The sequence below is a fragment of the Gymnoscopelus microlampas genome, assembly GCF_963454915.1.
Source record: "Gymnoscopelus microlampas genome assembly, chromosome: 2".
NCBI classification, from domain to species: Eukaryota; Metazoa; Chordata; class Actinopteri; order Myctophiformes; family Myctophidae; genus Gymnoscopelus; species Gymnoscopelus microlampas.
The window spans coordinates 32,779,603-32,794,963 of NC_139939.1; the positions used below are offsets into that span (position 1 = coordinate 32,779,603).

A 15,361-nucleotide genomic window follows, 5' to 3' on the forward strand; every position below is an offset into this window, starting at 1 on the left:
CTACATTCCACAGTCTGTGGGCAACTAACTACATCCCATACTTGGTCTGTGGGCAACTACATTCCACACATGACCACTGGGCAATTACATTTAACACTCTGTCTCTGAGGGCAATTACATTCCACACTCGGTCTGTGGGCAACTAGATTCCGTTTCAGGGTCTTCCTCTACTAGCATCCAAGCATAGTGGTCAATTGAAAAGCCCTTGACCACTTAGTGTAAGTACAAACAGAATTCTCACTTGTCTAAATGTCCTCCTCTGTACCAGATGTTCCTTCCAATGCCCAGTAAAAGCACAGAACTGAATGCTCTTATACAGGGCACCTGCTCTAACACAAGAGTTACTTCAAGGTCAAAGATGCTGCAATGTGTTTCCAATGACACTACCACTAATGGACACTTTTCACAACAATATTACAACCTAGTAATCATTGCTGCCTCCGATTACATATTGGCTGTGGTGGAGTTTGAATTTACACAACATATATACATGTACATCATGCATACTGGTTACAAATGCCAGATTGTAGACCTAGTACACACTATACTCAATTTGTATTGCTAGGTAGGCTGTTAGACACTTGCAGAGAGCCACAATCCATTTCAGAATGCTATTAGCAAACACAGTACAGAGTACACCTAATTGACCTAAAAGCTGATGAGTTTTCAACCCACAGCAGGAGGTAACTAACATTCACATCACTGTGGTGGAGGGACACTGTGGTCACATTGCTGCAGTAGCTCTCTCTCTCTCACTCTGCCAGTATGTGTGCTCGTGAGTCTGCAGAATGCACGCAGGACAGGTTGGGTCTGTTGTTATAGACAAGACAAGGCTTGTCAGCCCACATTAACTGCGACACATTGGCCTCCCACTATCCAATCCTGATTAAAATGCAATTAACCAACTACCTACTGGCCATTATACCAACATACTTAATATAAATCACGTTTGCACAGCAATAAAACGTTGGCCTTAGTGTGGCTAGGGTAATTTGCAACCATCTGTCTGTATAAAAACAAAACAGTTTTGTTAGAATGACAGCAGTCACAGCTGTCCCTTTTTGAAACAAAAAAAAAGGCTGGGTTTCCGAGGCTAAGCTGTCCCATACACATGGGATTAATTAATTGTGAAGTGAAGCTTCAATTTATTTGTTTTCAGTAGACTGCATAAATAATCCTAATCTTTGGTTAACGGTTGAGTCTGTGGAATAATCTAAACCCCAGTCCATCAAGTTCTGTACTTCCTACTTAAGTGCCAGTGTGTTCTAGTGAGTGTTGGCTGACTGTTGTGAAGCACTGCAACTTGAATAGTACGTAAAGTCAACCACAAGTCACACTATTTTACAGAACTACAGTTACTGAGTGTGTACAAACAAAACCACATCATGTTAAGGTTTTAATTCATGTTAGGAGAACTGACGATGCAAAATCAAAATGTTTACATGTGACAACTAACTGTCACCACTTCCTTCCTTTGTTAATTATTATGGCCCCTCAGTCTCCAGTGACCAGACATGGTTCATGTGATGACATACACTAATGTGCCGAAGAGAACCTTGTTAACAATGATCGTGACACACAGTAAACTTCTCAGTGTTCATTTATCCAGATCGTGACTCCGAGAGGGGTACAAATGTAACCAAATGGACCCGTACGGGTCCATTTGGTTACATTTGTACCCCTCGCAGGGATAAATCAATTATACTTACATCAGGTCTGGTCTAAAACGGTGTATTATGGCACAAAATGCCAGCCCGTCTCGAAAGGACGAGGACATGTTCTTGATCTCCACGTCGCTGTAGCCTTGGCATTGGATCCGACACCACTCCTGGAGAGCTTTTAACGAGCCCATCATTGTTATTATTATTATTGATATGAACAAGAAAAATCCAGAAAACTTTGATACAGTACAATGTACGAGTTGTTGTCCCACGTGTCCAAAAAAAGGGAGTCTTCTTCAGTCCTTCCTCAGCAGTCTGACCAACACCCCAAACTACCATCCATTACATTACAGTACAGTACTTTACATTACAAACCCAGTCACATTGAACTAGCATAGCTAGCAGGCTAGCTAACTTTTACTGCTGAGCAACACATCATGTTTCCTCTTGCTGGGAGGAATAAGGTCACTATCCTGGTGTTGATAAAGCACGACTGCTGGACTTTACAACCAAAGTTATCAACCTTAGCCTCGTCATTCAACTAAAGTTGACATGTGTTGTAGCGTACACAACTATGGCTGCTCAGAATACCAAAACGCTCGCCCCAAAACACAGTCGCCCCGGGGGCAAATCCCGGCGGTATTCCACCTGGTATTCCTAAACGTAACCTCAGTAAAACGGAGCCAAAACCTAACCTTATTCCTAAACGTAACCTCAGTAAAACTATGCCTAACCCTAAACTAATTTCTAACCTTAGCCTAAAACAAATACAAGAACCGCTGGTCCGCGAACAAAAATGGGGGTGAGCGTGTTTTAGGGCGAGTCTTTCCTGTTCCCCTGCTGTTGAGTAGCGCGCGTGCGTGTGTGCGCGTGCGTGTGTGCGTGTGTGTGTGTTGCTTCTTGGCGATGGACGCCCGCGGGGGTTAGATTTATAGTTTGGAGAGATATTCTCCTCGTGCTTTCATTCAGACGAAGCCCAAAATGTTGGTCTCATTCCACATCTGAAGAACAGGATGACAATAAAGTATTGTTCCTCCTCCTGAGTCCTGCCGCAGTCAGTCTCCTCCTGGTGTGGCCACGGTGTCCCCTTCTGTCGTCTGTTTGTCTGTCTGTCTGTCTTGTTGTCTCCACGGGCTCATTGCGTTACTTCTTCAACTCTTTTGTCAACATTACTCTAGTGACAGCTGTGACACTATAGACAATGTATCATAAACAATTCATTGTGAGGAAGACATGATCCCGGGGCGGATGCCAACAAGTCATCATCTTCATTGGCAGGCTGCAGCGTTGCCAGATTCTGAGAGGGAAACAAGCAACCAGGTCTAGAAAAACAAGCCCAAAAAAAGTGACTAGCCGACTAGGCCACATGAGCACTTTAAACCATATTGTTGAAAAAAACGTGCAAAATGTGAAATATTTTTGAAAACATGTATCAGCACAAATCTGGTACGGGGGTCCCTGTCACAAATGAATTTCAGATGGGGGTCCGTGGACAAATAGACGTTAAATTTGGGGTTCTTGAGTAAGAGTTCTTGACACGAAAATGTTTGAGAACCACTGGTTTAATTTAAACAATAATAAAAAAATAATTGGAAACAAGCCCAAATAATCAACACTTTAGAAATAAGCCCAAAAAACACAACCCGCAACTACCAATTTTTACAAGCAACTTTACAGAAAAACAAGCCCTAAAGTCGCTTATAATAAGCGGACATGGCAACGATGGCAGGCTGCCTAGCAGCTCAATGTCATGCATGCTGTTGTTCCCCTCTACGTCCACGAGTGGGCGCCACAGTAAGTGACATCTCGCGATAGTTTACAAGTCGCCAGTCACTGGAAATCTGTGAAAGATGGCGGCGCCTCCAGAAGAGGCGAGCTTGGAGTCTCGCATCAGTAAGTCATCATATGGTTATTTAACAATTAGTGATGATCTTAATGCGATTAAACACCAGTCCAGTACAGATATATACGAATCAGTTAGTAACGAGAGCTGACACAGTCATCATCAGGCTGTATCCACGCAGATCTCTGTTTCTACCCATCAAAAGAGAGGATGTCAAATGGAATCAGATATAAAAGTGCAACCTTTCAGTGCTTTTTGTGCTTAGTGCTAGTGGTTCTCAACCTTTTTAGGCCGCGACCCCCCAAAATAGTCATATTTGAACTGGGGACCCCCCGCCCTGACAAGCACTTGGAATTGTAGGAGTTGAGGCATATTTATTTTGACTCTGTCCCACAGATAAATATTGTGAAAATAGCAGATCTACAAGCTTGTAGATCGGCTATTTTCACACATTTTGCCTATTTCTTACATTATTTGACAATTTAGCCAGTGTAATGTTTGACCAGTATTTATAGACCATTACTGCACTTTTGGTGCAGTAATGGTCTTTTTTCTTTACTTTCTTTCTTTCTTTTTTGAGGTATAAGGTCTTAAAAGACCTGTCACTGTCATCATGGGACCCCAAAAAATCTTGTGGGATCCCGACCCACAGGTTGAGAACCACTGCTCTAGTGTGTGTCACAAAAGTCATGGTGTCGGTCTGTGATTTGTATATTCGCGTGACACACAGCAGCACACGGTGTATGGGTCATCATCAGGGAGGACATTAGCATACAGCTTATATCAGTGGTTCTCAATGATTTTTTTGGGGGGTCCCCAGATGACAGTGAAGTGATAATTTAAGGACTTTTTTAATACCTAAAAAATTATATAATCTTGTGAAAATACCCGATCTACAAGCTCGTAGATCTGCTATATTCACAATATGGAGTAAAATGTGTACTGTATATGAACAACTCCCTCCCATAGTTAAAAACTGGACAACAGAGTAGCCACTCTAATGTAAACAGATCAAATCTCGAGCTGTCATTGGCTGTATCATTGTATTATGATTTCAAGGCTTAGTTTATAATTAGCTTAATTCCACTACAGTGATACATCCATGAACTAATACAAATATCTCAAGGGAACTGTTGTTATAATGCAGAAAGTGGGTCAGCTCCTTTGCCATTGCCACTTAATGACGCAAGTGCGTGCTTACTTCGTTTCAGTCCAGGGAGACAACAGTGTTTTTAGTCTGTTTTCTCAAAATTAAAGTGAACACCCTTGATTATTTAGCCATTTGCTCATGGAGGTGAGGTAATGTCTAGTGTGTGTGTGTGTGTGTGTGTGTGTGTGTGTGTGTGTGTGTGTGTGTGTGTGTGTGTGTGTGTGTGTGTGTGTGTGTGTGTGTGTGTGTGTGTGTGTGTGTGTGTGTGTGTGTGTGTGTGTGTGTGTGTGTGTGTGTGTGTGTGTGTGTGTGTGTGTTTACAGACAAGGCTACAAACCCTCTGAACAAGGAGGCTGACTGGGACAATATCAAGGGTTTTTATGATCAGCTCAACAATGAACCAGAAGGGTGAGACAAGCAATGTGTTTCTCAGATTATCTATTTTCTTTGCTTCATCACACAAAGTAGCATATATCACTCCTAAACATAAACATTCTTGCCATCCTTCAAAAAAAAATCTGTGATTCATATTCAGAATGTGTGCTTCACAAGCCAAACACAATCTCATCACATTGCATAACACGTCTAACCACACTGAAAACACCCTCTCTGATCTGGAGGATTTCTGCTTTCCATTTTTGTAGATAGTCAAACACACCAGTTCATCACATGTACTACACAAGTGCCGTCATGTCAAACTTGAATAGGTGCTCCACCAGGCTCTGGTGCAGTCATTTATGAAAATAGACGGATCGGATCCCATTCAATAAACACTTTCTTAATTTTCTAATTTGAAACCATATCACAAATATGGTAACTAGACAAACAAAACAGTGAATAAAGAAAGTAACCTTGTTTTGTTGAGTGCAGATTCACAGATTTATCAAATCTTTTGTACATAACATTAAAGTGTTGTCATACAGAGAACTACCGTACACAAAACAACAGACACATTTTGTCACACACAAAATGCAACTTAATATAATTGTGTTGCATAAGATTATGTCAGAGGAATTATTGAAGTGTTTTGAAATTGTTTTATACAATTTGGTACACACTCTCGTCAGCTTGCCAATGTAGAAAAGATTAATATTCTTTTTATTTCTTACATTTTCAGCCCACAGCTGGCAACCAGACTTCTGGCTCACAAAATCCAATCACCTCAGGAGTGGGAGGCAATGCAAGCACTTATGGTACAGTAAAACTCTGTCCTGGACAATGCATTATGAAATCTTTCCCTAGTACTCTCCATAACAACAATGAATACTTTATTAACAGTTTGCAAAAAAAAGCACAGAGGTACAGATTCATACAAAAGGATGCTAAAAGGATCAAGGGCGCCGATAACGTGGGTGCCCCTGGGCTAAAGCACCCACTGTGGGTGAGGAGCACCCACTGGGTGCTGGTCAAAAAAAAAAAGAAAAGAAAAAAAAAAGTTTAAAAAAAAAAATATTTTTCAAAATCAGATCGCCTGGTTCAGATCGCCACTGAACAACCGAATTAACCGAAATAAAGTTACAAAACCCCCCCAAAAAAGTCAATTATCCAACCAAAACCCGCAAAATTTTTCGTGCGGGAACGGAATTAACCGCTAGAGCTTGGGCACCCGCTAGAGCTTTTAAATATCGGCGCCCCTGAAAAGGATAACGCAATGGCTTGTGTCCATTGGGGTCCTGTGTATTCAATTCATCGAAACATTTAAAGACAAACAATAATATGCAAAAACATAATATAAACGAATAGTAATCAAAAAGAAAAATATGTACAGTAAACAGTGGCTGCAATTACAAATTGCAGCCACCTGTAAGTGCTCTTTTAGAGCGGTTTTGAAGGAGGGTAAGGAGTCACACTTTTTTTTATGACTGTTGGTAAGGTATTCCGCATTTTGGTGGCATAGCAGTAGAACAAATTTAACCTCTTGTTTGAACCGAATCTAGTTGGCATTTGAATGGCTCAAGGGTTTGTTAATCAGTCTACAGATCATGCAACAATAAACATCATGTCATCTGTTGTTTTCACTGTGATGAAGGCCTGTCTGTACAGGTGTATACACAGTAAAATCCTGTTAATTCATGCATACATCAACACTGAGGATTTTACTGTGTAGCCAACGTGCTCAACACAATAATTGTTTTCCTCAGGTTCTCGAGACATGCATGAAGAACTGTGGAAAGCGGTTTCACATTGAAGTAGGCAAGTTCCGCTTCCTCAATGAGCTCATCAAGGTGGTATCACCCAAGGTAGTGATTGAATGAATGGCTTTTTCACAAGTGATCTCAATATTAAAGTCCCACAGTACAGTCTGTCTACATTTTGCTCCCCCCTTGAGTGTAATTGATTTGTCAGAAGATATTTAATGATGTTTAATGAGAAAACATTGACAAACTTTGTGTGAATCAGCTCTTTCACTCCCTTTCTCATTTGTAAACTGGGTTATCATTCATTCATAGCATCATATGCCAGCTATGATGCCAGCATATGCAGTTTTATAATCAAAATGTTGAAGTCGGGTAAAGGGGGTACTTGGATTACGAAATCAGGGAAAAGGGGTACTGAAGCCAAAACCTCTTACCGTAGGAACACCCATTAATCCCTTCTTCTCTGCAGTACTTAGGTACTCGGGCTCCAGAGCCAGTGAAGAATAAGGTTCTAGAAATGATGTACAGTTGGACTGTCGGGCTGCCAGATGAGACCAAGATAGCAGACGCCTATCTAATGCTGAAAAAACAAGGTTAGCGCAACACAGAATTTTGAAGACAATTACATTAAATAGAACATTAAGACTTTTAGGGATATTATTCATAAAATGAGAGTTCCACCAAATTATGCAGTGCAAAGAAATATCACTTCTCCTTTAAACACTGAAAAGTAAATAACATTCAGATGTCAGTGTCATGAGTATTGCATGATGACAGTCTGTTATTACATTTAAAGCTGATTTATAATTAGTGGTACAACGGTGTCCCATGGCAAAAAATCTCACATCTACAGGCTCACAACGTTGCATCACGTTGTGAACTTGTAGATCTGCTATTTCTGGCACGGGACATTACGATGATTATACATTAGTAATTACACCCAAGCTACCGAAGTGCCTCCTAATCACTGCAGTACAGATGGTATACTTAGAGCTCTGTGTGGTACAAATATAAACTTTGTGGAATTTTAAGGTACCATAAACCATGGATTCTAATGGGACCTCTTGATTGTTGCCTTGTTCAAATTAGATGATAAAATACTCATCTGAAGATTGAGTGCCTTGAGCCTTCCTCTGATTTTCCTCTGTTTGTCTATTTATTCATAATAAATCAACTTAATATGGCCTGAATTTGGTTAGATTTGGTTAATTTGGTTCAGAGAGGCAAATGGCCTCTGTGCACATACTTAATTCGCTCATGACGTGCTCACATTCCACAATGGAAACAAAAAACAAAAAAAACATAGTTTTTTTTATATTTAAATACATGTTTAATTATCTAATGACACTCAACCCTTGATTTTAGGAACTATAGCCCTTGAAGACCCTAAAACAAAGCTATTCATTGACGTCGATTCTATATAAAAGTGGATGTATATACAGTATAACAAGCGGTGGTATGTCGTTGATAGATTATCTATTCATGTTAAGTGGATGGGGATCCTTGCTCTCTTCCAGGTATTGTCAAGCAGGATCCAGTGCTTCCTGATGACAAACCTCTCCCACCCCCTCCACCCAGAACCAATGCTCTCTTTGAGGATGAGGAGAAGTCAAAGGTAGACCAGCGGAGGAAGCACAGATCATTTCAACAGGGCTTACCTGTACAGTTAAAAGAAGTCGCATGTAATCCTCCTTGCATGACATGTTTACTAAATGGGCTTCCAACACCTTTAATTCTGCCTTTTTAAAATGAAAAGCACCGGGAAAAATCCTTCAAGGACTAACTAGTTTTATTTACCTCACTTCCCCTCTTTCATTCTTTGCCTTCTCCTTCCCCCTCTTTTCATCGCCCCTTTCCTGCCTGTGTAGATGCTGTCTCGCTTACTGAACAGCACTCACCCAGAAGATCTAAGAGCAGCAAACAAGCTCATTAAGGAAATGGTGCAGGAGGTGAGTCATGGTCTTTGTTTAACAAGCTGTGTGTGTGTGTGTGTGTGTGTGTGTGTGTGTGTGTGTGTGTGTGTGTGTGTGTGTGTGTGTGTGTGCGTGTGCGTGCGTGTCTGTGCCTGCGTGCGTCAGTGCACATGGACACAAACAAGTACAGATCTGAATGACACTACTGTAATATAACGGTGTACTACCGTATGCTTTAACATGCACAACTCATGATATTATGTATTACTAAAAAACATTGGTTTACAATATGCACGTGAATGTATCTATTTCATGTGCTGTTGTAAACAGAAAAAGGAATTTGCTAATTCACTGGACATGAAAATTGTTATTGTTCAATTGATAAATGTGGAAAGTATTGTTCAGTTGAGATTGTTGTAGACCTACTGTTATTTCTCGGTGCCCCCCGGTACCCCCCCCCCCAAGGTTGGTGCCCTGTGCTGAAGCACCTAAATCCCTTCCGGTACTGGGTATTATTACTGATGCAACCCCAGTCATAATCTTTGTTTCAAGTGTAGACCTGGAAAGCGTGACGCTGTGTAAGATCTAAAAATGTTCAACAAACTTGGTAGTATGACAATGATGTTGTTGCTCCCCCCATCTGTCCAGGACCAAAAGCGCACAGAGAAGGTGTCCAAGCGGGTGAATGCCATTCAGGAGGTGAAGGAGAGTGTTGGTCTGCTGAACCAGCTGCTGGGTAGCTACAGCAAGGAACACATCTCCCAGAGCAACCAGGAGCTCATTAAGGTCAACACAGCTCAGCACTGAACAGCACAGAAAAATTGCAAAATATACATACTACATTAACCCATTAATGTGAGCTGTGAGCTTGTAGATCTGCTATTTTGTAGTGTTCACCTATTTTGGCCGAATGTTCGGCTAGAGTTCATGAGGTTAAGTAGTTTGTGTGTCTGATATTTGCAGGATCTTTACCAGCGTTGTGAAAAGATGAGGCCCACACTATTTCGACTAGCCAGTGATACAGAGGATAACGATGAAGCCTTGGGTAAGATTGCTGACTGTAATGTTGCTTTCAAGATATCACGGTTTTGTAGTGTATTATACGACAGGTACTGTAGCTTCAGAAAATGTGCTCCAATTCTGCCACAAAGCTAGCTGTGCTGTTGCCATGCTAACCCCTGTGCAGACCACTAACTCTTAGTTTGTGTGGGTGTTTTATCTGTTCCAGCGGATATCCTGCAGGCCAACGACAACCTGACTCAGGCCATCAACCTGTACAGATACCTGGTGAAGGGAGAGGAGGTGAACGGAGATAGTACTACCATGCCCTCAATACCAGGTAGGTGTGTGTGTGTGTGTGTGTGTGTGTGTGTGTGTATTTCAGCTTCTCTGGTGCAAATTGCAGCTTGATAATATTGTCGAGGTGATGTCGATAGCCTTTTGTTTTCTTAGTTGCAAAATTCAAATGGATAAACTCTGTCCCAACCAGGAAGCAGTAGCGCAGCACTCCTAGACCTGACAGGATTGGACACGACACCCACAGCAGCATCATCGAACCCAGGCAACGCCTCGATACAAAACCCATCAAAGGACACAGGCCTCAACCTCTTAGATGATGAGCTCATGTCATTAGGTTAGCCCAGTGGGACCTCCAGTAGACTTTAAATTCTCTTGGTTGTGTTTTCTTCATTGGGAAGTGGTTTAGAGCACTGTTTCCCAAACAGTGGGTTGGGAGTCTTGGGACCCATGTTTGGGTACCCATCTTTTGGATCTCAAAAAATCTTGGGAACCACTGATTTAGAGAATAAGAAGAATGTATGTATCACCTGTCTGTTATTTCATATTGCTATCTTACAATTTATCTTGTGTGCTGACCTCTTAGGACTCAGTGAAGTAACACAGAATTCTAACTCCAACCCTCACCTGGGAGACTGGAACACCTTCCAGGTAAAAGTTGCAAGATTAGCAAACACAGACAATGATTTTCTTGTCCTTTTTTATATCTCTTCTTGCATGCCTTACCCAACAGTAGTGTAACACACACACACACACACACACACACACACACACACACACACACACACACACACACACACACACTCTAAACAGTTTGCTGTCTCTCTCCAGTCTTCTGACAGCGTAGACCCGGCTGTCCCAGAGGTCCCTGCTGTAGCGTTATTACCGACTGTGACGCTAACCCCCCAGGCTCCACCAGGAGGGGCCTCTGCTGTCCCCCCTAAAACCCTGGATGAGTTAGACCTGCTAGGCAAGACTTTGCTACAGCAGTCGCTACCCCCAGAGAACCAGCAGGTCAAATGGTAAGACAACAGGACTGTAGATTGTTTAACCACTTGAGCCCTAATTTAACACTTTGATCGAAATAGCCAATCAGGATCTACAAGCTCACAACGCATCGTGGGCTTGCAGATCTGCTAATCTTGGAAATGTTCGCCTATGATGACATGTCCAAATTAGAGACGCCAGGTTTAAAGTATTAAATGTTGGTTCTTATTATCACATGATCACTTCTCTGGTGCTGCTCTCACTCATAGGGACAAGCTTCAGCCTCAGTCCAGACTCTCCTTACGAGACCTTCAGACCAAATCTAGCTCGAACTCTCGCCCTGCTTCCAATACCACCACCACCATAACTCCGGGATCCAGCCCCAGTTTGGCTCCTGCAAAAGGCACAGCCTCTGCTGCTGACTCTGACAACAGTATCTCCTTAGCTGATGTGACTGTGCCTCTGGAATCCATCAAACCTAGTAAGTTCACACACCAGTAAACTTTTGTCTACAAGAATTTCTATGCACTATAAGACCTTGTGCTGTAGAGTCCCGCAACGCAATTACAAAAACACCTCTCTTCCCATGAGAAAAACAAAAGAAATGGATGCAACTCTTTTGTTATCACCTAGATCACGTCCTCCTGTCTTCTTTCTCTTTACACGTATATTTTTCAGGCAACTTGTTACCAGTGACTGTATTTGACAAGCACAGCTTCCGAGTTCTTTTCCACTTTGCCTGTGACTGTCCACCAGCACGGCCTGACGTGCTAGTGGTGATCATCTCTATGTTGTCCTCGGCCCCTACTCCTGTTACCAACATTCGCTTTCAATCAGCTGTTCCCAAGGTAGGCTGATTATCTCTAGTGTCCACATAATCAAATGCTCCAATCAAATTACATTTGTGCAGTCAGGTATTTCTTGACACTTGTGTGTGTGTGTGTGTGTGTGTGTGTGTGTGTGTGTGTGTGTGTGTGTGTGTGTGTGTGTGTGTGTGTGTGTGTGTGTGTGTGTGTGTGTGTGTGTGTGTGTGTGTGTGTGTGTGCGCATTATGTGCATAGGTGATGAGGGTGAAATTACACCCACCTTCAGGCACTGAGCTCCCAGCCTTCAACCCAGTCCTGCCTCCAACAGCAATCACACAGATTCTTCTGTTGGCCAACCCTCACAAGGTAAACACCACCGATATGTAGCCAAAACACCCACAAGCAGCCAGCAGCAGATCAACATGGGAGCATACTGAAAGCGGGTACACTCCTCGCCAGCTCCACGTGCACTCAGGACATGGCTGTATAATGATTAAAATATAAAAGATGAAGCATCTGAATATTTAAATTACATTCGAATAGCACCTGTCGAATGAGCATCCCAATATTTGAATATTTGGGCCAGCTGTACTTTCTTCAGTATATAAGAGACACTACTGCAGTCTGGTTTTTGATTCACATATTCATTCAACACTAAAAAATTATTCAAAACTAATTTCCATTCTAACAGGGGCAGTAGGTGATCTAATGACAGATAGCCTAACCACTCGTTTCATTTAAGAAAAAACACACAAAAACACAAGCACATGACTTCACATGAATTGACTTTGCTACAGTACTGTATGTAGTGTATTTTAGTTGTATGTTTTAACACTGGTGTGTTTCGTCTTTCAGGACAAGGTGCGGTTGCGATACAAGCTAACTTTCAATTTGGGAGACACAGCTCACGATGAATCTGGTGACGTAGAACAGTTCCCCCATCCAGACACTTGGGGGACTCTTTAGTGACACGGACCATCTTCCTATCATCTGATTTGCTGCTTCCTTTAGATATAAGTTGAAGTTGCTCCCAGTCTCTTGTCCATGGCAAGATGGCCTTTTTTCTTTTTTTTACATTTTAATGGTTAGAATTTGGGTTTGAGTAAGTAAAACTGAACTAAGACCAGTTTGGGGAAGCAGCTTCTACCTTGTGCCTTCTTTCATATCCTTTGTCCATGTTCCATCATCCTTAATTTTTTATACTGTATTTCGTTTTTTCTTCATCCTACAATTCTATTCCAATCTTATCAAATCTACACATTCCTCATTACTTAAAGCAAAGTGCAAGCAAACATTGAATCAATGCAAGTACTTCAGTAAGAGCAAGTTAAGCTTTTAAAACTGAATGTGCACTTGTGACTGATTTGCATACTGTGTTGTACAATCCTTTCAAATAGACCATATGCATATAGTTTACAGCTTCCTGGTGTGACTTTGTTGCTTTGTTTTGCTTAACCCCTCGCTGCGAAGCATCCAAACACAAGGTGCATTGACACTCCAAATAGAGAACTTTCAAAATTCTGTACAATGTGTTCCCCTCTCTGAATGTTCAGTCTGGGGAAAAGGTGCAGCACAGCATTCCATTGTTTACAATAAGCAAATGAGCACACTGAGCTCACTAGTGAACCTCTTGCATCATAGTGAATGAAACGTGAATCTGTTCCAGTGATGGCAGAGTATTTTGTAAGACTGTATATTAAGTTCGGGACTAAAATGCATTATAAGTGCATTTATAATGCGCTTATAAGGCTCGCTTCACAACACTCGTTATAAATGTTTATAATTATGCATAACAACTTGGAACAAAGACACTTTTTAACTGACTAAATTATGGTAGCTATAATGTGCTGTTCCACTGAGCTTATAATGCATTATGACCAGCACTTATAATACGTCATGAACATTTATAAGTTGTCATACATGATTATAAACATAACAAGTGTTATAATGCCTTAGTTGTAAGCACATTATAATGCATAGATTATAAATATGCCTGTAGTGCATTATAGACCCGGCCTTAATATACAGTGTTACTGAGTATTTTGTGTCCAATTAAATTCATGAACAATACAAATTTATACAAATTTATAAGGAACCGTGCATGGCAAACGATGCTGGATAGATTACTTAACATATCCATGAAGCTGATATACTGTACTTGGTACATTGTTTAAAGTGGCGAATGATCTTGGTTTTATTTGTATATCATGTAGTCGATTATGTTCTTGTTAAACAATGTTTGTAAGCTGAGTCAATGATCATCCAATCTCTGCTCCTTTTCTGCTCTCCTTTTTGCACTTTCCACCATACTATTCAAAAGAATATAGGACACTGTTATGTTTCTCAGGTTTTTTGTTAGGATTGACTTACACATGACCTGAACATGCATGCACTTCTGTCCTTTGAATTTTGCACATGAATCCATTTCCAGTCATCCTTTCTCATTTGCTGCCTTATTTCTGCTGTTTCTAGTCCCAAAGTGGGACACTTGTGTCCGGAATTGTCGATGTTGACTTTAACTTTGATTATGCCGTATGTGCCTGAGCTTGAATTCAGATGTTTCCCTTTTCCCTTCTTAATAATTGTTATCTGCTGTAATACCTCTTTCAGTTTGTTAGATTTTGTTTTCTTTCTTGGGAACCTTGTATCTCCATATTTAAACGTTTGTTTTACTACATTGGATCCATTGGAACAGATGTTGTTTCTACTATTTCTTGAAAAGTTACTGTTTTGGGCATGCAAGGTTTCCACCCGACAGCGACTATATAGTCCCTGTTACTACCAATACCAACCCCTACTGTTATGTTTGAGGAGGATATAGATACATGCTACCCTTCCCAGTTGCGCTTCCTGCATGTGTCCCAACCCACACGTAAGACGCACTAGTGCAGCGACAGAGAGGCTTCCCACCTACAGTATGAGCAGGGGCCAATTCTATTTGTTGGGAGTGCCTAGCCAAGGCAGAGGCACCGTGGAGGATTTGAACCTCTCCACGGTGGTGGGCAGTAACCTTACCCCTGCACCACCCAAATGCCCCCTGTATTCATGTTCATCAGAACCAGATCAAGTTAAGTCCAGAGGAAAAATAGGGTGATTCATTTGTTACTTTTGTTATAAATCATGTATTCATAAAACTTCAAGAGTATTGGACTAGGATCCGTTCTTAGGTTATGTTTAGTAAAATTATATTAGAAGTAAACCAGCTCAAGATTAGACTATTCTTACTACTATTCTTGGATACGTTATGCATACTGCCCCAAATCTTGCAGATGAGATGGGTAGATCCATGTCATTTTCTCATGTGTCATTTCTCTTTCCTGTCCGTCCCTAGTAGGCTTGGAAGTCAATTTGACAAGGAAGGTGATCCTAAAATGTGTTGTTCATTCTACAAACCGAAGTATGTCTGTAAATAGATTCATGCAATTATGTACATTTGCCAAAAAATATGCAAAGAGCAAATTAACATTGCTGTAATGAAAATGAAGGAATTATATTTAAGGGAAATAAAGTTATTTTCTCTGTGATTGACCATAAACTGTCGATGCAAGTTCTTGCAATGCAGAAGTC

At 41.2% G+C, this 15,361-nt stretch overlaps 2 protein-coding genes across 5 annotated transcripts in view; one reads left to right on the forward strand and one right to left on the reverse strand.

Annotated features, from left to right (window-relative positions):
- Positions 1-2,918, reverse strand: part of micall1a (MICAL-like 1a) — a 30,018-nt gene extending 27,100 nt beyond the window's left edge. For all 3 annotated transcript variants that reach the window (XM_084074184.1, XM_084074185.1, XM_084074183.1), the window contains exon 1: positions 1,710-2,918. In XM_084074184.1, the coding sequence (XP_083930310.1) occupies positions 1,710-1,855 (146 nt within the window). In that variant the 5' untranslated portion in view covers positions 1,856-2,918. The remainder of the gene's footprint in view (positions 1-1,709) is intronic.
- Positions 2,919-3,510: 592 nt separating this feature from the next.
- On the forward strand, positions 3,511-15,356 carry LOC311033743 (ADP-ribosylation factor-binding protein GGA1-like). 2 transcript variants are annotated; one of them, XM_084041370.1, is made up of 18 exons: positions 3,511-3,554; positions 4,978-5,062; positions 5,772-5,847; positions 6,796-6,894; positions 7,262-7,385; positions 8,310-8,407; positions 8,661-8,741; positions 9,354-9,491; positions 9,669-9,750; positions 9,934-10,044; positions 10,195-10,338; positions 10,588-10,652; positions 10,833-11,023; positions 11,258-11,382; positions 11,413-11,469; positions 11,667-11,836; positions 12,050-12,160; positions 12,650-15,356. In XM_084041370.1, the coding sequence occupies exons 1-18, from the start codon at positions 3,512-3,514 to the stop codon at positions 12,758-12,760; spliced, it is 1,911 nt and encodes a 636-aa protein (XP_083897496.1). In that variant the 5' UTR covers position 3,511; the 3' UTR covers positions 12,761-15,356. The 2 variants fall into 2 exon arrangements, with proteins under 2 accessions (XP_083897496.1, XP_083897495.1); XM_084041369.1 differs by having other exon boundaries at positions 11,258-11,469.
- Positions 15,357-15,361: the final 5 nt, after the last annotated feature.

What these genes read in the sequence shown, in the direction of transcription:
- LOC311033743 (XM_084041369.1), top strand. Translation starts at nt 3,512, where the DNA reads ATGGCGGCGCCTCCAGAAGAGGCGAGCTTGGAGTCTCGCATCA. An exon ending in TCTAATGCTGAAAAAACAAG is followed by an intron (nt 7,386 to 8,309) that starts GTTAGCGCAACA and finishes GCTCTCTTCCAG; the next exon opens with GTATTGTCAAGCAGGATCCA. An exon ending in GCAACCAGGAGCTCATTAAG is followed by an intron (nt 9,492 to 9,668) that starts GTCAACACAGCT and finishes TGATATTTGCAG; the next exon opens with GATCTTTACCAGCGTTGTGA.